This window comes from Aegilops tauschii, chromosome 2, assembly GCF_002575655.3.
Source record: "Aegilops tauschii subsp. strangulata cultivar AL8/78 chromosome 2, Aet v6.0, whole genome shotgun sequence".
NCBI classification, from domain to species: Eukaryota; Viridiplantae; Streptophyta; class Magnoliopsida; order Poales; family Poaceae; genus Aegilops; species Aegilops tauschii.
The window spans coordinates 535281803-535306234 of NC_053036.3; the positions used below are offsets into that span (position 1 = coordinate 535281803).

The window sequence follows — 24432 nt, forward strand, 5'->3', positions numbered from 1 at the left end:
AGGAAGGTGAGGTGGTCTGCATGGACGTTGGAGCCGTCCCAGTCGCCGGCGCGCGCCATGGGAGCTCGAGCTCGACGAAGAGCGAGGTGTGGCGGCGAAGGCGCGAGCCCGCGGTGAAGTGGAGAGGGCTCGGGAAGAAAAAGCTCAACGACGACGGCGAGCCGCGGCAGCACTTCAATAGAGCACGGAGGACGGCGGCGGAGAAGAAGAAGAGGAGGCAAGAAGTGGCGAAGGAGGGGAGGGCGCACGTGCGTCTGCCGCTCCTCTCCTCCCCCTACTTATAGCCCCTGGCTGTGAAGCCGAGGGGACGGGGCACAGGATCGTGGGATTAACTGCGCCCACGACCCCGCATTTACCGCGTAATAACGGTGTGTGGTTATGGCGCACAGGATCCCAACCGCCCGCCTTGGCCGCAGCGGATCCTCGCGCGTGACGAGGCCCGGTAGTGGCGGGCCCGACCTACAGTAACGTCCCATCGCGCGCGTGGGTTGGCAGGCTGGCCCGTCTGGCAACCGGTGTGTGGCGCGCGAGCGGCGGGTGGCTAGCCTTGATGCTTCTCTAGCACTCCACCTAGCTCCCACCAAGGCATTTCAAAACCACCAGGCGGCCCGCCTGGTCGTGTCCGACTCCTGGCAGTCGGCACACCGAGAGACGGACGGAGCAAGAATCAAATGAAGCACTCGGAGTAGGAAGCTGCCGAGGCTCCTTCCTTTCACCAGCCGTGGAGCCTCGTCAGCTTCGGGGACTACTTTCGGAGTAATTGGCCACGGGTAGCCTCAACGCCCCCCATACGCTTCAAGACATCGGGCCGGCTTCGCCCCTCAAGAACCAAAGACCAAAGCGCCGCCTTCTCGTAGCCGGCTGGTCCAAGCGGCCGGCTGCCCGAAGAAGGCAAGGCCTAGCAAGCGGCGACAAGGTGGGCCGGCTCCTAGCAGGCGGCCTCCAGAGAGGCCGACTCCTAGCAGGCGGCCTCCAAGCGCCCTCAGAGTCTGCACCCACATTAATATGATGAGACGGGGCGTGGCTACAGCGCGCCCTGCCACCACCAAATCCAGGGCCATGCGTGGCCACATTGCCCCGTACTGGACGAAGATCTCTCGCCCGGCGCGACACTGTTGCCACTCCACACATGACGTCATCCATGGCGGGAAGGGCCATGCCTCCAGTACGGGCTGTCGGTACGGCCCACATGCGGTGGGCCTTACCTGTCCGTGAGAAGCCAGAAGGCGGCAAGCACAGACCAGTCGGCATGAGGGGAGGCCGAGTCCTACCAGGCGGCCCTCCCCCTCCCTCAAACTGCGTGCGCCATTAATTAGTGGAGATGGGAAATGGCTACAGTGATCGGCCGCCAGACGGCGGTACTGTAGCCACGCCTCCCCGACCAAGCATGCATCATTACCAGCATCGCTACAATACTAAGCAGCCGGCAAGACCTGCCAGCGGCGGGCGCGGCCTATCGGCCAAGTACAAGACAACTGGCGGGTCCCACCAGGCGGCGGGCCCTAGCAGCCGGCGGCCATAGACACTGACGACCGGGTCCTACACCCGGCCAGATTACCATTGTACCCCTGGGGGGTTGGCCTATATAAACCCCCCAGGGTACCCATGCAAAGGGTTCAAACTCCAATTAATACCCACACCCATATAGAGATAGGAAGCTAGGGCTAGACTTGTTCTTCCTCCCCCTCTAGAAAAACAGCTCAAGGAGAAAGCTTGTAGCCACCATTGTTGCTTGAGTGATCATGCGGAGACCTCGCAGAGCAGGACTAGGGATGTTATCTCCTAGGAGAGCCCCGAACCTGGGTAAGATCCGCTGGCGTGCATGTCTTCGCCTCATCCCGTTTCCTGCCAGCGGCGACGTCGTACTATTCCCCTCCATGATAAGCCATCCTTTGGCATATGTTGCACGACACCCCCGACACAAAGTGCACTTGCGCATTACCTAAAGCAGGGACAACAGATGCAGGCAACCAAACAAGTTGCATATGGCGTATTAGGGCATGTTTTGCTCAACCAGGCTGGGTTGAGAAGTGTATGCGATGCAGGCACTGTAGCAAACGGCAACCAAACACGCCCTAAGTCCATGTACGACGAGTTGACGCTGTATCTGCCACTCTTCTTTCGCCATTCTCTCTCCCTCCCTTCCTTCGTGTAACAGGTTTTGTGTCTAAGTGACATCACTCCGGTGGTGAAGACGGTTACATTTGAAATAAAAATCCTCCAGCCCCGATCTCATCTTACTGGTGCTTGGTGTGATGTGGCTTCTTGCGTGTCAATGGTGGAAACATCATCTTGTTTGACAATTTTTTTCGTTCGAGCCTTTGCGGGCAACGTCATCGGCTTGGTCTGACTATCTAGCGCGGATGCCTTCCTAGATTGGGTGGTCGACCACCAATATGTTTGGCATTGCCAATCTCCACCATACGCGCTGATATATTATTACAGCGATTCAACAACATTTATTTCTGTAAAGGTCTTTGCAGGTACTTCAGTGAGTGGATTTCTCACCATTGTATTGCAATGATGATAAGTTCGATCGTGACTTCGGCAAGAATTTTGAGGCATATAACCATAGTCGTAGTCTCCCCTTTGTCCATGGTCGTTTTTTTGTCTTTGGATGTAGTTACCCATATTTGATTGTATCCAATGTTCTTCAAAGGTTTGCACATATTACGAGCCATACATAGCCCTTATTGAAACAACATGAAGGATTCTTTTCTCCTTTCTTCCGTTCAAGCAACATGAACGATTGTTTTCTCCTTTCTTCCTCCCATGAATCTTTAGGGGCTAGGGTGGCGGCGCCAACCTATCTCCTCCCTAGTGACATCACAGCCCCCCTCTTTCTTCGTCGGTCGGTTCGGCGATGGTAGGGAACAGGACCCATCGAACCAGTGGTGGTAGGATGAGAATTTCAGATTAGGTTTGGATCCCGACCACCCGTGGTGAGGTGATGGCACAACCATTGGCATGGAATAAGCCCTCCCCGCATCATCCTCATTATGATGGTGCTTCTTGGCATCGCTGGGAGACGTGTGGAGGCTGGTGTGTACCCATACCTTCTTTCGATGGGGGTGGGGTGGGTGGTCTTTTGAAGGTTGTCTTGGTGGCACTGTCCAACGGAGCAAATGGTGCGGTTGTGCGTCTTGGTCCTTTGACTCTAGTTTTGATCGATGAAGGTTGGTTAGCTCCGGCCTCGTTATGGAGCGTGTGAGAGTTGTGCTCCCAGATTCCGTCTAGCCGGACCTAGAGCGTTATACAAGCTCTATCCGATGTTTTTTTTTCTCTGGAGCGACGATGTGCCACTTGGTTCTGGGTGCTGCTTCTACAAGCTCCTGGGTTTCAACAAGTTTGCTCCACTAAGATGGAGGCCAAGAGGTAGCGACAAGCATCGTTCACGACAAGCCGCCAATGGATGCAGTAGGATTTAGACTTTGGCACCAAAGGATTTTGATGTACTTTCCAATTTATATAAGGATGTTGTTACAAGGTCTATGATACTTAATATGTAGCCCTTGGCCTCTCCAAAAAAATGAATGATTAGTTCTCAGGGCAAGGTATTTAACATACATATTGAAGGTGCAGTCTCACAATGATTATTATTTTTTGCATCATACATCCATTACACGTCGCTCCTCTTCCAATCCTATCCCTCTCGAGAAACCCTATCCACCACACACAGGTTGGCCACAGGTTCCCATCCTCCGCCTGGCACTATGATAGTCGGAGGGGGTGGGGATCCCGGTTTTGTGTTGCAGCGCTATAGTTAGGTATCTTATGACTAGAGTTTCATTCCCCGACGGTGGCCATGTGGTAGTGATGTGTTGTGGTTATCAAGAATAAGGTTGCCCAGACTCCTAGTCCACCTCATTGGTGACATAAACAAGGGCGTGCAGGGGAGGTCATTTGTCCGCTTCTCTTCTCGAGTGGTGAACCTCGTTGTGTCTTTGCGTTATGTGTGAAGGTGTCCCCGAGCGAAGTGGACAACGCCACTCCATGTCTTCGTCCTCTAACTCCGTCTCGGGTGACATTCGGCCAACGAAAAGCTTGTGAGGTTCTGTCTATCTAATCGAGTCTGGTGGGGGTGGGTCGTCCAACCCTCTTCGGTGTCTTCTTCTCAAGGTCTTTTACTGAGATTATTGTCGCTGGCCTCTTCTGGCCCCGACGGATGAGTTCTCAGTTGTCTTTGAGGGCGTTCCATAATTGCAGAGGCATCATTGAGCTTCGTTCATGCTGCACCGCTAGTGCTTGCAGGGGCAAGACGACGTTAATTTACCCAAGGACTGGTGTATAAATTTTACTTTTTTTAAGGATGATCTTGTAAGGGTTGGCCATATTTTTTGAAAAAGACAGTTGAATGGTATCTTTAATATATGACATTTGGCAAAAACGAAATATAGTGAAGATACACGAGCGCGATAAGTTCCAGAGCAGTTGGGCTTCAAGTTTGGCATCCTATAGACAGATTCATCTTTTTTAGGGAATGGAAGGACAAAGTTTTTATTTTTGGACTGCAATACCTATCGAACGTAAGAGCATCTCCACTCGCGCCCCCAACAGGCCCCCCGGGACACGATTTTTTCCGCCGACGCTGGAAAAAACCCAGTCGCCCCCCAGGACGCCGAATTCCGCTGGTTCGGCCCATTTTTTCGCTCGGCCATCCCAGGCCGAACCCAGCGCACTACGGGGCACTTGGAGGAAAAGTGGCGTGTGGGCCACCACTGTCAGGCGAAAAATGACTTTTCCCCGCCTAGATTCGCCCCCGCGCGCTGTAGGACAACACTTGCCCTTTCACCGCCGTGCCGATCCCGGCGCCGCCCACCTGCCCACAACCGCTAGTCCGCCGCTAGAGAGGCCAATTCCCCGCCGGAAAGAGAGGGTTTTGCTGCGGCAGCCTCCATCCCGCTCCTGGGCGAGCTTTCCAGTGCTCCGGCCACGCAGGCGGGGGATACCGGTGGCTGCACACCTACCACGCCCGCCAGGTGTTCGGCGATGGACTCCGACGAGGAGGAGGGGTTCACGGCGCTGCTGGAGGAGGAAGCCGAGGCCGACACCCGGGACGAAGAGCACCTCATGATCCTTGCCGCTCTGGCCGTCCTGTTCGCGAGCAATGCAAAGCCGCGGTGAGGTGGCTCGGCGCCGGGCCGCCGTAAGAGCAAGCAAAGGCATCGACTGGAGGGCTATTGCTTGCCCTACGCCGACTACTTCGCCGACGCTCCACTGCACGACGATAAAGTATTTCGGGGCCGTTATCGGATGAGCCAAAATCTCTTCGTCAGGATTGTGAATTCCATCCGGGAGTTCAACATCCACTTCATTTGCAAGAAGGATTGCACCGGCACACTTGGATTCACCTCACTCCAGAAGTACACGACAGCTATGAGGAATCTTGCATACAGAGCTCCCGTAATATACTGGAAGACTATGGATGCATGGCCGAGTCCACCACCATTGAGTGTTTGTACAAGTTCTGCAGGGCAGTGGTGGCAGTGTTTGGACCACAATACTTGCGATCACCCAATGCTGAAGACACTGGTCGGATCCTAGCATAGAATGCAGCAAGAGGATTTCCTGGGATGCTTGGAAGCATCGACTACATGCATTGGGTATGGAAAAACTATCCATTTTCTTGGCAGGGGACGTACAAAGGCGCCAAAGGAGCTTGCAGTGTGATGTTTGAGGCAGTGGCCACACATGACCTCTGGATTTGGCACTCATTCTTTGGTATGCCAGGAACTCACAATGACATCAACATACTGAAGCGCTCGAATGTCTTTGCCAAGCTTGTTGAAGGTCATGCTCCTCCGGTGAACTTTGAGGTCAATGGGCGCCACTACAACAAGGGATATTACCTAGCAGATGTCATCTATCGGATATGATCCACATTTGTGAAGACTATCTCAAACCCTGTGCCAGGAGGCAAGAACTCCTACTTTGTCAAGTGTCAAGAGGCTTGCAGGAAGGATGTCGACCGGGCATTTGGTGTGCTCCAATCTCAATTCGTTGTTGTCCGGTACCCCGCTTTGACCTGGTCGAAGATCAAATGTGGGAATTCATGACTTGTTGTGTCATTTTGCACAACATGATTATTGAGAGCGAGAAGGAAGAGTCAGTGTTCGACACTGAACCATATTACAGGCAGGGTCCTCTTGCCCAAGTTGATCACCAGCTACCGGCATCATGGGTTGTCTTCCTCAATATGCGTCAGGAGATCCGAGACCCACAGATACATCAAGAACTACAACACGATCTAGTGGAGCACCTACGGAGGCTCAAGGGCAACGCCTAGTTTGACATATGATGAACTATGAGTTTTAATTTGTGTTTGAATTATGAGTTTGCTTCGTTGAACTATTTGATTTGTGTGGGTTTCTGTGATGAACTATATGATAAAAATTAGTTTATCTTGAATTTATGCTGAAGCACGCCGAACTTGGGCCTAATTTGCGCTGAATTTGGGCCGAAATCGTCGGCCGGGGGGCGAACTTTGGGGGTCGGCTGGGAACCCGAGCCCCCCACGGCGAAGTTATCGTCAGTTGGCCCCCAAGCGGCGATATTTCAAGTTCCCGAGGAGCCGAACGAATGGAGATGCTCTAAGATTTGAGGTTAAAGTTCGCTAGGGGAGGTAGGATCAATCGAACTCTTCCATTCGCTCAGAAAAAACCCCAGCGCTAACTCCAAAACCAAAAAAGACATGTTTTCATTCTGACACACTAGCAAACAAAAAAAAATCAGGAATTTGCACTTAACTCCAAAAATAGATACAAGAACATATAAAAATCTGCCATCTACAAATAATAAACTTTCCCTGGTTATAATACATAGATACCATCCATGGCCAAATTTAGAATAAAAAATTGTGTCTAGAAAATGAAGGCAAACTTATATAAAAAATTATGTGACAAGTTTAGAGAAATCTTGTGTCCTAAATCATGACAATATTTTATTGGAATCATAATTTTTCCTAAAATATAGTAAATTTGTGCAATATTGCCGCAATCACAAAGAATACAAAACACCAAGCTGGTCGGATGTATATTTGAACAAAAGTTTGCAATACCAAAAATGTCATACATGAAATTTACCTGTTTGTCCGGGGAGCAAAAAATGTCATTTTTCACGGACTGGAACTCTGTGATTGAGCGCATGTAAAAAATATGAACATCGCCTTTTATTTAGTTGTGATCGGACGCTATGAATACCACACTTTAATTTGCTCATATTGTTTTTTAGAAAAAAATTGCTCATATTGATATGCATTTGAAATGAAGGAGGCCTGAACAAAGGGAATGTAGTTGGATTGCCGGCTCCGTCATTTTTCGCAGACGTGTAGGGCAACCATGTCTATTTTAGGACCGGTGGCATACAGATCTGCACAGGCAGCGGAAGTTAAACTAAAGCTGGTCACCTGGGTCGCGCGTGCCAGGCCGGTCCGCTAGCATGACTGGCGCGTCCCTCCATGGCCATGCACGACACGGGCTAAATGGGTTGTCCGTGCCAGGCCGGTCCGCTAGCACGACTGGCGCGTCCCTCCATGGCTAGGCACGACACAGGCTAAATGGGCCGTGCCCGGCACGCGGCATGCCTAGGGTCGGGCCTGGGCACGAGGACCGGCATGACACGACCCGTTTATGTTACCTTCGTCTCAAAATTCTTGTTTTAGATTTTCTAGATACGGATGCATCAAAAACTAAAACATAAGTAGATACATTCGTATCTAGACGAATCTAAGACAAAATTTTGAACTGAGGGACTACTTTTGTTTTTCATGATCTTTTTATTTTTTATATATAAGACCTAAAATACAGCCTAATAGGTCTAAAAACAGGGTAGATCCTATTTGACGCCCACAGGCGTCAAAAGGACGACCCTTCGCTGAAGCGAGTCACCACATGGGCTGGCCCACATACGGATTTGGTTCGATGCTGTTTCCTTGTTTGTTGCGGGTTTTTTTTTCGTTTTTCTTCTATGGTTTTTTGCTTCCAGCTTTTTCACTGCTTTGGCCGGTTTTCAACTATTTTGTTCCTTTTTTATTTTTATATTTTGGTTCCGTTTTTCCTTTCATTTTTTATTTTACGTTTCCTTTTTATTTTCTGTTTCTGTTCTTCTTCTCTGTATTTCATATTATCTAAAAAGTTCACCGCGTATTACATAAAATTTCATCTATTAAGAAAATGTTCATTGTATACTATGAAATAGTTCACCTTGCATTATAAAAAAGTTCATTGTGTATTAAAAAATGTTCACCATATATTATTAAATTGTTCAACATATATTAGAAATGTTTCATTGTGTATTTAAATTTTGTTCATTGTATATTAAGAAACTGTTCAATGTATACTATAAAATGTTTATTTTGTGTATTTTTTGTTCAGTATGTTTTGCAAAAAAAGTTAACCGTATTTTAAATTTTGTTCAACGTATTTCATAAAAATGTTGAATGCTATTTTTTAATGATTTGTAGCTGTACTTGCAGCTTTAAGAATGGAGTTGCTGTTATAACATGTGAGCTCGCTAGCTGCGCTGGCTAGCGTCGCTAGAATCAAGCTCTGGTCGGAGGTTCGATCCCGCGCACGCGCTTCTTTTCGAAATCACTAATTGAGGAGCGCTCCCCGCAACGATTAGTCGGGGAGCGCTCCCCGCGCGCCAAGTGTCACGCGCGGAGCGGTCGTGAGACTTTTCCGAGGTGCTCCGCGCGCGACACTTGTCGCGCACACGGCGTCTCCTGTGATTTCCGGTTTCCGGTTTCCCTTTCTGGTTTTTTCTTTTTTCACTTTAGTCCTTATACTTTTAATGTTTTGTAAAACCTTTTGATCTGTTTTGAGATCTGTTTCTCTCTGGTGTGGGCGAACCGTCGTGGAGCACTGTTCTTTCTTTGCCGTCGTCTCCGCCTGTCGCGGCCGCCGCTCTTGTCGCATGGTTATGGCGGCCCCTGTCCCGCCCGCCGCGCTTGTTGCCTGCTCTTACGGCGGTCCTTCTTTAGCGTCGACCGCGCTTCCCCGTTCGCGATATCGTCGTTCCCTACCGGTTGCCTTCGTGGGTTCCCTGTTTCCCTTTCTCGTTTCTCTTTTTGTTCCCATTATATTTTCGGGATATGGAGATTTATGGGGTAGTTACGGGTGGGGACTACCAACACTATCAGATGTCAAGTTTCAACTGGGTTTTGTGGGATTAGTTCTTGATAATCATTGTGTTCCTTGCAGTTATGGCTTGTCCTTTTTGCCGTATGCCTGGTGGCCCGTGTGCTTCTATTGATTCTTTTGTAGATGGGTTCAGTGTGGTCCTGGATTGGCGTTGTTGGAGGCGTGTTGTAAGAATATCATTTTATAATTGTTCAATTTTTGGCACACACGCTTATTTCTTTTGGTGCTGCTCATGCTGTTTAGGTTTTGATTATGATCCTTGTTTTGATTTGTTGTGCAGTTTGTTCCATGTAGTGTTAGAGCTCATCTTGCTCGTTACATCGAGGAGTGTAGGGCTTTAGCCATAAGGAGGGGTGACGAAGATACTGATCTTGCTCTTCAGTGCAATGAGGGTTATTTGTATGGTGTTCTGTTTAGTCATGGTCGGGTGAGGAGCAAATTTCATGGTCCTTCCTGGGAACGATTGGTCAATGATTATGGTGTTCGTCCTCGTGATATAATGACCATTAGGCTTGAACATTATGGAACGTGGATTGGTATTGATTTTTATCGTGTTGGTCGTGGAGATGCGTTGTCTCCTTTACCGTCCGTTGGTAAGGTTTATTTTTAAGGAAGTTTTTAGCTTGTTTTATTGCACATGATGATTTTTCTGTTCCCTTGAGCCTGTGTAATTATATTTTGTAGCTCTTGATGGTTTGAGCGACTCCGAGATGGAACTTGTTGGGAGTTGTTATTACACCCGTGGTTTTTTTCTTAATTATCAGCAGATGTATTTCATGAGGTGTCAACTCTTTGATGATGACTACATACCCTGTTGTCCTTTTGTTCACAGGATTGATTCCATGAAAGTTAATGGTCATCATATGGTCAGATTTTTTCCACTGTTTTTTCTTTGTTTCTGTTTATTTATTTATTTTTATTATCTCTTCTATTTATAGTTTTGAATTTTTGTTCTATTTCTGATAGCTTGATGTTTTTTGTCAGGTTATTCCTGGTATTGTTGTGAGGAGTTTGAAGGAGTTTGTGACTTTTCCTAGGACTGGCGTTTTAACCCTTGAAGTTACTTTGGAATCTGGTGATGATGATATATATGTGAGCACTCCATGCTCCTACTTCATTGGCTTGGGTAGTAGAATGGTGTCAAACAGGAAGGTGTTAGTGATTTTCTCCAGGCATCGTCTTTTGAAGTAAACAGCTTGGTGCTGATAACTTTCAAAGAGCGTGATGGGAGGCTTGTTGTTATCTTCAATCTTCTGCCGCAGTGATGTTAGTTATAGCCTTTGAACATAAATGGATTTTGTTTGAAAATCTATGCTACGGTTTAATGTTATCTAGATATATGAAACGATATGAACCAAAGTGTTCATTGCTGTTGTATGTTTGCAGAAGAGGTATGGCTGTGCATCTCTTTTAAAGATGTTTTTTTGGACGGATGTTATTTAATTGGGGTCATAGTTAGCAATACAGTAGAGGCACGTGTGTTGTTTACTCTGAGGCACGGTTGTGCATCTCTTTTATGTGAGGCACGTGGATTAAGCAAATGAAGGCACGGAATTGAAGTCACTGCAGGCACGGTCGTGAGGAGGCACGGGTATACTGAGAGGTACGTGTGTGCAGTGCCAAAGTTGTACGGGCGAGATACTATGGGTTTCATGCGAGAGGCACGTGTGTGTGTAGCACGTAGAGTTACTGTTGGTTTTATGTGAGGCACGTGGATTGAGCAAGACGGAGGCATGGAATTATAGTCAGTACAAGCACGGTTGTGTGGAGGTATGGGTATACTGAGAGACGCGTCTGTGCAGCACCAAAGTTGCATTGGCGATCACGCGTGCGGAGCACGTAGAGTTACTGTGGGTTTCATGTGAGGCACGTTGATCAAGCAAACAGAGGCACGAAAGTGAAGTCAGTACAAGCACGGTTGTGTGGAGGCACGGTTTTGAACCCTCTTGCTGCTGTCAAGTTTCTAGAGGCACGGATGTACGGCAGTAGAGGCATCGGTCCGAATATCTTGTTAGAGGGGCTCGGTTGTGGATGCACATGTGTGAAGTCTCTAGGGTCACGGGTGCGTGGCACCACAGGCATGTTTTGAGTAGACACTTAGTGAGCCATGCTTGTACATAGGTCAGTTGCACACGGTAATGTAGTTTTGTGGCATCGTGCAGAACTGGTGTACGGAGAGGAACCTGTGTGCAATAGCAAGGATGTTCTGAATGGACAGAGCGGTGTTTGATGTGAAATGGAGGCAAGGATTTTTTTTCAATGTGGTTAAAGTAACAAAGTTCTTGTCGCTTGTGACTGTGTACCGAATGATCTTCTGCAATATTTATGAATGGTTCACGCCAATGTTTAATAAGCATTGTACTGAAAGTTTACAACGATATCATCACATATTCTTTTAAATGCACGATGCATCTTGTAAAGGTTGAGTATGAAAATTATAATACAATATCGTGCGAGATATCTCTCGTTCTATAATCATGGATACAATATATGCTTGCTCAGTACTGGGACATAACTTACTAATTGCATTTAGACATGCAAAACGTAGTATGCATTTGTACATGAGCACACCACTGTGTTCAAAGTTCAAACGTAAAATAGTAATACAATACACACAACATCTTTGAGCAACAACAAACATATTTACAACATAGGTTCATACAATCTAAATTATGATAATAGTAGTTCCTACAAGTTTAATGTAGACATCCATTTTCTCGCAATTTACCAACCACTGTTTCCCTTCCGGCGCTTCCAGCCGCTGGAAGATCCCTTGTCATTGCTCTTACGTGGGCGGAGTCTTTCTTTCATTGGTTGTTGGTGGAGGTGACGTAGCCCGTTCTTGATGATTAGGATTCTACGGTACAACTCGTAGCTAACATACCCGTCCTTTGCCGCGTACTCAAGGTGTATCGGCGAAAGTGTCTTCCACTCCCAGAACTGGTGCTTCTCCTTTGGGAATGATTTCTTCATGTTCTTGTATGAGGGGTCGATGATGGTCGCTGCAAGGTCACCCATGGAGTCCCTTTCTCCACCACCCTTGATGCAGAATAGCCTCTGGATGTTGACGTGGTGCTGGTCTGGAATTTTGATCCATGCACGGGCAAGCATGGTATTGTCGTTCCTGGTGTCGACGCTAGTGAAAGTTACCACTTTCCGTTGCAGGAAGTCAACTAACGCCTGGGAGCGCTCGGATCTGCAGTAGTGGTACACAAGGACATGCTCGCGCATGGCAAGTTGGCCGACGGCGATCCCTTGTCGTATGTAACTGCTCTTATGTGTGTACTCGAGGTCGAGGCCGACGAACTTGTTCTTCTCCTCCTTTAGCCATTCTTCGTACTTTTTGATGATCCGCTCCACGGTCCTTGGGTCGTTGGTGTACACCACCTCGAGCACGGTTGTACCGTGGGTAGTGATGTGTTCGGTGCGTGTTGTTAGTTTCCCGTCGTCCATGGCTGGAGGGGTGCGGTGGTGAACTGTGGCCGGCGAGAAACTTTCGAGGAAGAGGATGAAATGGAGTCGAAAAAGTGAAAGGGTTCTTTTGTCGTGCAAAAAAGGAAACCGCCAAAGAGCAGTTGCTAGTCACGCGGCGGTTCCAGGCGTAGAATTTCGGAAACAGGGGTTTGTTTTATCTGTATTTTAAAGATGTTCACTTCTCTTGTTCATTGAATTTTTTTATTCGTTGCGTGCTCCTGCGTGATCCATATGTGCGTATTTCATCTTTGGCTGTGAAAGTAGTCGTGAACGGTAGAACACTCAGCAGATGCATGGTCGTGCCTTTGTTGTGAAAACATTTTTTTCAATTAATAATCTTCCTTGGTTAGGGAGGCACAGTTTTTATGTTATTCGGTGCACAAGTGTGTGTTTAGGAAAAGTTGAAGTAAATATAGTTTGGACTTGAAAACGGAGTCCTGTTTGGTTTTTAATTGAGATATGTTTCATTAGATGGTTTGAATAAGTTTGATAACATGGCATTGCTAGAGGTTTTGAATCACAAACTGATTCTTGTTTCGTTTGATTTTTGAGAATGAATCTTTTTGTTTTTTGGTTTTTTATTGTGAACTTTTCAAAGGATAAGAACTACATTTTTTCGAATGAATCATTCCGATAGTTCAAACAGCATTTCTTGCAAAGGATCATTCCGATGGTTGAAACAGCAAGTTGAGTGTCCGTAAGAGCTACATAAGTTGCAAAAGATCATTCCGATAGTTCAAGCAAGCACATGGTCCATAATAGTTACATTACTCTACCATCCTAACTAGCAAACTTATAGTAATCAGTGTTTTGCTCCTTGAGGCATCATCATGAAACGAGCATTGAACATTCTAGGAGATACACTGTTTGCTTCCATTTTAGGTGCTGGTTCCGACGGAATCTACATAATGCGCTGAATGATGATGGACACAGAACGGCCATGGCGCTCTTTGAAAGTGATTAGAACAATGTCCTTTTCAACGAAGGATGCAGCTGATATGAAGTCTCTGAAAGAAGACTTTTCTATTACCATCCTGCCGTCGTTTTTGGAGATGTAGTACGACGAAGGAGTGATGACATGTGTAGGTTCATCAGGAGCTTCAAGGGTTACCCTGTCATTGGTTGGCATGTCCACCCATCTCTTCAGTGTTGAGACAACGCTCCTCGAAATTTTCTAGAAGAAAATCAAAATTAAATATAAATTAAAACCATTGATTTGTCACTTGGACAATAAATAAAAGAATGGCTGAATACGGTGAGTGCACAAACATTAAGAAATTCCATATTGGAAGTAATATAATTCCTGGCATGTTCAGGTTTGTGTGTAAATAGATAAAACAACATATTAAGAGAACAACGGAAGTTTTGTTGTTTTAGGTTTGAATAAATAGGTTCTTTATAATTTTACATATAAGCAATATTACGTCAGTATTGTTTATATTACATATGAGCAAAATACGTTTGGTATTTTAACAAGGACAGTTGTAACCAACCATGACGTAGTCTTTGGTGTTAGTGAGAGTCAAGACATGGACAAATGGACGGCAACAGATGAAAGTATCTCCGAAAAGGCGTTGTAGAAAGAATCGTGTCTGGTCGTAGGTAAGCTCAATATCCTTAGAGTAGACACAGCAGTGAACATGGTCGAAATCGTCAGAAGAAAGATCGTCGAGAGCTAGAAAAAGAAAAAGATTTTAAAGTTAGATAAAGTTATATCCAACACGGGGTTAATATTATTCAGTTCGATTCATGCATATAAAATTACAGCGAAAGAAGATAAGTTTGTAATATAAAAATATAGCGAAAGAAGATAAGTTTGTAATATTAAATACCTACCAACGTGGGGTAATGGAAGCAGCCTTTTGTCATCCCGATATGTTTGTATTTCGAGATTGAGACCCTCGTCTGGTAGTTCAAATTCTATGCGGTCTCCAGCACGATGTTCATAATCATCCGCAAAGGTGTTCCACTCACCACCGCAGAACTTTGTGTAGTTCGCCCTATGCTTAAACAAAACATTGTAAGACTTACCTTCATGTGTAAGAAGGGCTGGCTCTACCTGCTCTTTACGCAATTTTCTTGCTTCTTTCTTCCTCTCGTTGATGTATTCAGCGAGAAAAGCTCTGACATTACAAGGTACATACTGGAAAAAATAGTACAAATAACAACCTGTAAGTATAAATTTGAACTCGCGTATTATTAATGTTAAAAGTTTTCTTAAATTGGATATGAATTTTTGATAAGAATTACAGATTTTTGGCATATGTTGACTAATTTTAATTAGAACTGAAGATGCACTATAGTAATCAAGGTATGGGCAGGCAAACTAATGGAAAATGAAAACACAAGACAGGTGCGAAGAAGTGACAGCAGGGGAACCTAGTGTAGGTGCAAGGGGGTATGAGTAACAGCGACGATTTGTACTGTGTTGTAAGCAACTAATACGTTAGTAATTCTTACTAACCATGCGGCTCCAGCAATTTTCATCAAGAATAACCTCAAAGTGCTGGAGAACTTTAGGGTGTGGTTCGCAAGGGCCGCCTGGTTGGCGGCAGGTAGGGCAAATCATACATAAATAATTCAGAACAACTATGTTAAGAAAACAGGAATATTATAACAATTTAAAACAAGCTTCAACGTTGAAGGTAGACAACGACTAGCTTCAGCTACGTTAGCCGTATTAAAAATATCCGTACGAAGGCAGAGAACAACTAAAAATTTACCAGAAAACTTCTAATCTAGTCCTTCCAGAAAAGCAGTATGACAGAGTTTAGATCACTTGTTTAAATTTTCAAATGGTGTTTTTATTGCTTTAGAGAGTGAAGTCGTTGTACCGGATCTGATGCTTCAATAACTATCAAATGAAAGACCTAAACATAAAATAGTAATAATTTAAATATCTTTTTCAAAACATAGATACGGATCGGAGCATGCTGCTTACGCATATGCTTTTTACCTGCGAGAGAAGAAGAACGGGCGTCGACGAACGGAGATTGGGATATGGGAAGCTTAGTTCAAGTACCCACGGCCAGCAAATCTACGAGAGAAGCATGGCTTAGAAATTAATCGAGAGATCCAATAAAAACTCTACAATAACTTGTTTGAAATGAGACTGTGTGCGAGGAAGAAGCACGAACCCTAGGCTAGAAGCAGGGGATGGAGAAGGCAAGTAGTTGTGATGTGGCTGAGGGAGTCAGAGCTTATTTAAATATAAAGCAGTCTTGAGAGAGCAAGAGTAGTAATGAGTGCTTCTTGTTTTATTTTTTATCCTGCGAAATGGAATGAACGTTGGTTTGTGGATGGTGTGCGTGTATTCCGAGGTTTTATGGGGACGCGAGACGTTTGACTCGTCCAGATGCCTCTCACTGTAGTTGTACAGTTGTGCTGCTTCCCAGCGGAGTCTTCTACGTGCCTATCCTGCCTCACATACTTTTTGTGAGGCACGGTTATACATGCTGAAAAGCATGCTCGTGGTTCTGTGTTTTTTTAATGACATGTTTAATCAGATATGGTTGGGTGTTTCTTTAGGAGAGGATCGGTGATGATGTTATTAGATGCACGATCGTTGTAACAGGAGAGGCATGGTCGATATGTCGGGGGATGCAAATTGACGAGAGGCATGATGGTTCCTAATGAGAGGCACGTTTGCATCTGAAATCGAGTCACGGTTCGTGACTTTGGTATTGCAATTTTTTTCCAGGCAGTCGTTGACCCAGGGGAGTCACTGTTTTTATGTACGCTGGCTTCAGGCGGGAATATGTATGATAGCCCATGCTTATATGTATGTCAGAAGCATGGACGTGCTTTTGTTTTGTCAATGTTTCTGGTGGTACGCAGACATGGTGCGTTGATGTTACTGAGGTTTGTCTTTAACCAAAGTGGAGGTACGCGTGTGGCTTTTGTTCTGGCGAACCGTGCTTCTATTTTTGTTCACTCCCAGTGTAGTATTTGTACGACAGGGTCATCTCGTTTGCCTCTTCGCAATGTTCTCTCGGTCAAAAGATGTGCTGGTGACTGATGGGATGGCTATTTATTGTTAGTATTTATTGTGCCAGATACCGTGCTAGAGTTAACCTAGAGGCTCCTCGATTACAGCGTGGCAGTCGTGACTTTTGAAGTGCATGGTTTCACGAGCTGCAGAAGCACAATCGTCCATTCACCGTTTCTGGTGCAATTAAATGGGCGCATGGTAACTGAGTCGTCTCTCCCCAAGGTTAAGTAGTGGCCTATTCCTGGAGGTTATCGCGTCTTCTTCCCTCCAGAGAAGTGCAGGTAGCTCCCGTCATCCTCACCTCGTACGAGAAGCACAGTCAAACTCCATTGTCGTCTCAGCCTCGGTTCCATGGACGACTTCAGGAACACTATTGAGCGTCTCTTTATAGATGCTGATGGTAATACCAAGCTCGAGGTGTTGTACACCAACGAGCCCTACAAGGTGGAGGAGATTCTTACTCTCTATGAGGAATGGCTGCGTGAGGACAGGTACAAGTTTGTTGGTCTTGATCTAGAGTACACACGAGACGATTATTTTGATCGTAGTAGAAAAGTTGCCGTTATGCAACTGGCGATGCGCAAGCATGTTCTTGTCTATCACTTGTGCAAGGCTAGGACGGAGTGCGCTGCTCTGAAGGATTTCCTTCGGAACAAAGGTATAATTTTCGCTAGTGTCGATGTCAGGAACGATAGGGATGTTCTCGCAAACAGTTACCTCAAAATCCCAAGAGAGTGTCACATCGACCTTCAAGAGGAGCTCATGATCAAAGGAGGCAATCTAAGGGATTCCATGGCAGATTTGGCAGGAGCCGTCATAAACAAATCTTACTTGAGTATGAAGTTGTCTTTTCCACAAGGTCTGCATGACTACTGGGAATGGAAGCCGCTTTCCCTTGAACACCTGAAATATGCGGCAATTGTAAGTGAAAATTTCGTCTTTATATTTTTGTTTTATTGCAACAATAGTACTTTTCCCCCTTTACGTATATCTTCATTCTCATCCGCTTTTTATTTTAGGATGGGTATTTCAGCTACGAGCTCTACCGCCGAGTTCTGTCTATGAAGGAGATGATGCATCCTCGTTGTCTTCCCGACCACGGACGCCGTTGATGCTTTTGAGCAGAACTCCAACTGAGTAGAATGGTCCCGGTGGTCTGAGCAGAATGGACTCCTGGAAGACTTTCATTTCTTTTTTTGTATAATTAATGAGTACTTTTAGTTCAAACCTACGGAGTACCGTCTCATGTTATGTGAATATAATTTCTTATGTTTTTTCATGTTACAAGTTCATTGTTGACGTTTGCGCGAGTTCATGTATATTTAGAGAACCTGTTGAAGTTGCGCATATGTATTGTTTGGGAGAAGCGCGCTTTGTGTTTGGCTTATATTCAGTGCCGTTTGTTTGTGTTTGTATTGTTGTCTTTTACACGTTCGCACAAGAGAGGCACGTCTGCTAACGTATGAGGCAACATTTTAGTTTCGTGTCTTTGTGTGCTTTAGGACCGTGCCTCAAGAATCTGGACATCCGTGTCTGTTCAGGCTTCACTTCCGTGGCTTCTTTCCGTCTATGCATGTACATCCGTGACACACGCCATGTCTGTAACGTGCTGGTTTCACACGGCAGTTCCTCTTGACACTACACAACCGTGCCTTTGCCACCACTCTTTTGTGCATCCAGGTGGTTTGTACCCGTGCCTCGACAACTATTTGAAGCCACAATTCCGTGCCTGTATACGCTTTAATTCCGTGTCTCCTGTACGTGCATTTGCGTGTCTCAGGCATCATGTTGGCTGTGACTCTACGTGCCTCTGGTGCCAGACGCCCGTCCGTGAGGGGACGCATATGTATTGTTTGGGAGAAGCGTGTTTTTTGTTTGGCTTATATTCACCGCCATTTTTTTGTGTTTGTATTGTTGTGTTTTACACATTCGCACAAGAGAAGCACGTCTGGTAACGTACGAGGCAACATTTTCAGTTTCCTGTCTTTGTGTTCTTCAGGACCGTGCCTCTAGAAGCCTGGCATCCGTGTTTGTGGAGGCTTCATTTCCGTGGCTTCTTTTCCGCTATTCATGTACCTCACGTGACACACGCGATGTCTCTATGTGGTGGTGTCACACGGCAGTTTCTCTTCAGACTAGACAACCGTGCCTCTGCCACCACTCTTTTGTGCGTCCAGGTGGTTTGTACCCGTGCCTCGAGAACGCCAATTCCAAAGTCGTACCTGTGCGCCAAAAGCCGCAATTCCATGCCTGTATACACTTTGGTTCTGTGCGTCCTGTACCTGCATTCGCTTGTCTCAGGAGACACGCTGGCTGTGACTCTACGTGCCTGTGGTGCCAGACGCCCGTCCGTGAGGGGATGCGGTGGCTGTGACTCGTCGTGCCTGTGCTTCTACACGCTCGTGCCTCTGGACACTTTAAAACTATGGCTCTTTCACTTCTCCCGTTGATTCGCTGCTTGTATTTGATGTATCCTCACGTGATACACGTGACGAGTCTATGTGTCTACGGTGTCACATGGCTGTCCCTCTTGAGAGTTTGCAACCGTGCCTCTCGAACATAGTGTTCTTACCGATGCCTCTGCCACCTCTCTTTTTTGCATCCAGAGGATTTGTATCCAGAGGATTTGTATGTGTGCCTCGAGAATGCCAATTCGAAAACCATGCTTGTGCGTCGGAGAAGCTGCAATTCCATGTCTGTACGCAGAGGGTGTGTAGCCGTGGCTCGAGAACGTCAATTGCAAGGCCGTATTCGTGCCTTGCCAAGCCGAATCACGTGCCTGTAGAGGCTACGTTTCCGTGCCTACGTTGCCTGCATTCACGTGCTTCCAGCGAGTTGCTGCCTGTATCTCTACGTGCCTGTGGTGATACCCGTGCCTGTGGAATAGACACGTATGTGCGTCGTGTGCCTGCATACCCGTGCCTGATAGACACGTATGTGCATCTTGTGCCTGCATACCCGGGCCTCACGTGAAACCAGCCTTGACTATCGAGGGACAGATGTTGTGAATCTAGCTAGATGAGGCACGGATGAGTTTTGGCCTTCGGATCTAAGGTGTATGGCTGGCTATTTGTTTGCTTCATTGGATTCTTCCGTCGGTGGTCTTTGTTCAAAGGAGGAATTGATGACCGATGTGCCGGCTGTTCGATGTGACTATTCAGTGTGTCAGTTACCGTAAAATAAAGTTAGAGGCTCCTCGATTTCTCCACGGCATCAAATATTTGTGCACAGCCGTGACTTTGTGGAGTGCATGGTTTTATGAGCTTCGGAAGCACATACGTCTATTCGCTGTTCCTAGTTCACACATTAATGCGCATTGTAGCTCAAACGTCCCTCGCCAAGGTTAAATACTGGCCGTGTTTGTGAGGTCTTCACGTCGTATTGTAGCCACAGAACATCAGTCAGTTCCCACCCTCCTCGCCACTCCCCAACCTTGTCACATGGTCTTAGGAATCTCCATTGGCACCTTGCTGCTCGCTGCCATGGATGACTTTTTGAACACCACCGAGTACCATCCTATAGTTGCCGATGGTAACACGAAGCTCAACGTGTGGTACACCAACGAGCCTGGCAAGGTGGAGGAGATCATTGGCTTGTACGAGGACTGGTTGCGCGAGGAGAAGCACAAGTTTGTTGGTCTCGGCATGGAGTTCAGGTGAAACGATTGTTACGGGCGTAGGAAAGTTGCCGTCATGCAACTGGATATGCGGAATCATGTTTTGCTCTGTCACTTCTGGAGGGCCAGGATGGAGTGCCCTGCCCTGAAGGATTTCCTTGAGAATAGAGGTATAACTTTCTCTAGTGTGGGCGTCAGGAATATTAGAGATGCTCTTTTTCAAGATTTCATCAGAATTCCAGAAGGGTACCACATCGACATCCAAGAGAAGTTTATGATCAAAGGCGGCGAAGAAAGGGACTCCATGGAGGACTTAGCAGGAGCCATCATTGACGAATCTTATTCGAAGCTGGAGTCATCTTTTCCAGAACTTCTTCGTCACTACTGGGATTGGAAGCCACTTACTTTTGATCACCTAAAATATGGAGCTACTGTAAGTGAAGATTTCATTTTTGTTAGTTTCTGCCTTTGTTGCTAGAACAATACTTGTTTTTTTTTGTATATTCATGTTTTCATTTGCTTTTCCTTTAGGAAGGGTATGTGAGCTATGAGCTATACCGCTGGTTTCTGTCGATGAGGGACATCCTGCATCGTCGCTGTCTTCCTGATCTCAGATGGCGAGGACGTTTCTGAGGAGTAGTCCAGGTGGAAGTGCTGGCAAGATGGATTGTGTGATGAATTGATTATTTGATAGTTATTGTATGGGGTAATATTACATAGACTGATGAATTTGTAATTGTGGTGGTTTTATTTTGAACCGTATGGAGTTGACTAGTTTGGAAATTTAAGTTTATTTTCGTTCCATTATGTTTTTCTTAATTGGGTGCCTTCAAGAATATTTTTCTCAATGATTTTTTGCTACGAGTTGGTATAAGATGAGATGTATTAAGGGGAGCACTCAGATGTGCACTTTCGTGATTCTAGGCAGCGCACAGTCATCTGTTCAGGGAGACATTGTTTTTGTTTTAGGCAAGGCACGCTCTGGTGTTATTAGTTTGCTAGCTGCTTTAGTTCTTCTCTCAATATCGTTACACTGACAGGTAGGGGCTTTACTTTTGCTTTGTGTTTGTACTATGTTTGGCACGGTTGTTTTTATATTGTATATACGGTTGTGGTTGTGTGTTTGAAATGTTTTTATGCAGAGCATGAGTGTGTTTAAGATTCTTCAGATTTTCTCACTTTGCTGTCTGTTTCAATATATGTTGTCTGTTTTAGGGAGGGTAATCCAGTGTGATACTTACTGTGGGAGTATTGTGTTATCGACGGTTGCGTTTCTGTGTTTCAATTATTGTGGTTGTAATTTGATTTTGAAAGGCATGGCCGGGAAGGCATTGGATGCATTGTCGTATGTTTGGTAGAGGCGTTATCCTTCCTTTGGGTATTAAATTCGGAGAGGCACTGCGTTATGTTAGTATGAGTCACTGTCATGGTTGTATGTTCTGTAATATTTCTAGTTAGTCTGCTAGTGAAGTCACGTCTGTCTAGTTAGTGGAGGCATGTGCTATGTTATGTTGAGTCAGAGTTCTGTGTGTTGTTTGCAAATGCTTTCTCTTACCCGTTCGCTCAGAGAGGCACGTCTATGATGTTACTCAAAGGCACGGTCGTGCCTTTCTTTCGAAACGTTTGCTTTCACTTATTTGCTGAGAGAGACTTGTCGTTGAGGTCACGGACGTTTTACAGTTGAAGTCACGGTCGTTCTTCTGTTTTGGTATTTTTTCAGTTTAGTTGTCTATGACAGAGGATGGTTCTTCTTTCGTTAACTTGAGCCACGGTCGTGCTTCCATGACTCATTGGCTTGGAGAGGGACCGGTGTTAAGCTATCGAGATGGGACGGTCCTGTGTTAACTGGTGGCGCACTTGTGTGTGTCAGCTTAGTTGTCCGTGGTAAGAGATGCACTTTCTACGTGGACAAGAGGCACGACAGTGCCTCTATGACCCGCATTACTGGAGGTGAGTCATTTAGCAACATTACTGGAGGTGAGTCATTTAGCTCCTTGGTCAGATGCTTACGTATCGATAGTGTTTTTCCTCTGTGTTGCAGTTGTTTCTTTTATTGTTTCTTTTATTATGTCTACTCGAAGTGAGTGGTGTTCTAGTGCAAGGAAGTGATGTCTTGAATATCATGTTTATAACTTTTGGAAAAACTACAGCTGTGTTTAATGGGATCCATAGGAGATATCTTGGAGCAACGCAAAAATAGCTGAAACATTGTTGTGATTACAGGAGTCGATATGGCTGAAATAATGTTCGCGTGGCTCCAGCTAAATTAAGGCACATTTAAGCAGTAGTCATCTTTTTCAAACTCTTCTTCTTTCGCGCCGGATATTGTGCTTGTCGAGGACGATGCTCAGTGCCTCAAATACATGGCATGTGTTGTAGTTGGATGTTATCATTTTGTAAGTTAGTTGTTCCCTCATCGGTTTCACATGGATCTACAAACACATAACCGTGCAAACTGATAAAATTTATTGTAAAACATAATGTTCAGCTGGCTTGGATGAACGTACGTTGATTTGTTGTCAATGAGACTGAACTTACTTTGTTGACAAAAAATGAATTATTATTCAAATTAATGAGCGGCATCAAATGCATGGTGTAAATAGGACTGTCATCCCTGAAAATTGATAGCATTAATGTTAGTGATTAGAAGGTGAACAGTAGATATGGGATATGTAGTGTAACAAAAAAATGCATGGTTTAATTGAGGTAGAGCTACAGATAAAAGAAACTCACTCTCTGTCTGAGTTACATACACTCTGCATAGGTTTGACATGAAACGAGGCCATGGTGTGAGGATGGTTGTTGTAAGCAGAATGGTAAGCTCTCTTGAAGTTTTCGATGACAATGTCCGAGTGCTCCTTTATACCGTCGCAATTGATATAAGGACAAAGAATTTCGAAGCGACGCATTTGAAGATCCACGATGATGAGGTAGATAAAATGTGGTTCTTTTCTCACAGTTATTAAGACCTAAAATAATTAACAGGGAATAATATCATTGTAACCAGAAAAACTGGTAGAATCAAAGACGAACACTGGGCAGATAGAGTGAGTAGGGTGAACTCACGATGTTACATTTGTTGGGCAGTCTGTACCCAATAGTTTTTTCCACAATGTGTTCCTTGAGTAGTTCAATGCTTGCTCCTAGAACTTGAAATTTATCCTGCAGAAAATTGAAGCTGTGTCACTCAGCGTGGTAGTAGTAGTAATGTGGTTTGTTATTATTATTTATGAGATGCAAGAACTTACAGAAGCGTCCATGTACATTATATGCTTGTGCACAAGTGTTGGCTGTCCGTAGAATTGTTCTTTCATCAGCAACGTTGAGTAAGCGTCGACCACGAATGAGTTGATATATTCGTATACCTTCATTGACAAAGCTAAAGTTCGATGATCGGCCCAACGTCGATCGATGAAGAATATCCTCTTGCTGCCAAAAAAACAAATGAATTTTAAATCATAAGATTTCCTTTTTAACATAAGAGAAAATGATTAGTATTCAATTACAATAATAGAAGAATCGAGCCGAAACACTTGGATATGATAGCTTCAGGCAGAATAAATTGCATTAGTAAACGAAGGGACCAAAACTTTACTGTAACAGGAACAACGAATTCATGACCTATCATTTTGCTTGACACCTGGTTTATTGTCGACGATTGTTTCATACACTTCTTTCTCCTCGTTTGTGGAGTCCCTTATTTCCAAAAGTTGGCAGTGATCTTGATGGTCATTCCCTTGATCAGTGAATCGAGTCTGTTCTAGCTCAGAATGATGTTGATGAGGTTGGAAGACATGACCACTGGAGTTCAATTGACCATTACTAAGTTGCAGACGACCCTCATTATAATTGTTGTTTCTTTGGAACATTAGGCATTGTGGTTGGTGCTGCATGCGCAGTTCTAATGTTCTGACAGTTGGATCACCGATTGAACTTGATGGAATATTTGTTGGAAAATGTTGGAGAGGATGGACGGAATACTGCATGCTATTGAACTGTTGTTGCAAGGCACTGTAACTTTTCCCATTAGACTTGCCTCTGTGTGGTTGCTGATTGTTCTTCTCTTGAGGTTGGCGTTGTTGGCACCGTGTAGTGTTGTTATTCTGAGCAATATTGTGTTGGGAGTAGTGGGCATCACGGACAGTGGTTTGTTGCTGGTACTGCTTGTGACTTTGGTTGTTCATCGCATATGGTGAGCGCTGGCTGTTGTT

General features: G+C 45.4%; 3 protein-coding genes across 3 annotated transcripts; 2 read left to right on the plus strand and 1 right to left on the minus strand.

Moving 5' to 3' along the window:
* Window positions 1-11864: 11864 nt before the first annotated feature.
* LOC141041206 (uncharacterized) lies at window positions 11865-12593 on the minus strand. Its single transcript, XM_073507327.1, has one exon. It carries the CDS (start codon window positions 12591-12593, stop codon window positions 11865-11867), a length of 729 nt encoding a protein of 242 aa, XP_073363428.1.
* A 4363-nt stretch (window positions 12594-16956) lies between these two features.
* LOC109746917 (uncharacterized) lies at window positions 16957-17717 on the plus strand. Its single transcript, XM_020306010.1, has 2 exons — window positions 16957-17526; window positions 17625-17717. Exons 1-2 carry the CDS (start codon window positions 16957-16959, stop codon window positions 17715-17717), a joined length of 663 nt encoding a protein of 220 aa, XP_020161599.1.
* A 2370-nt stretch (window positions 17718-20087) lies between these two features.
* Window positions 20088-21455, plus strand: LOC141041207 (uncharacterized). Its single transcript, XM_073507328.1, has 4 exons — window positions 20088-20260; window positions 20351-20654; window positions 20753-20757; window positions 21437-21455. The coding sequence occupies exons 1-4, from the start codon at window positions 20088-20090 to the stop codon at window positions 21453-21455; spliced, it is 501 nt and encodes a 166-aa protein (XP_073363429.1).
* The last annotated feature ends 2977 nt before the right edge of the window (window positions 21456-24432 follow it).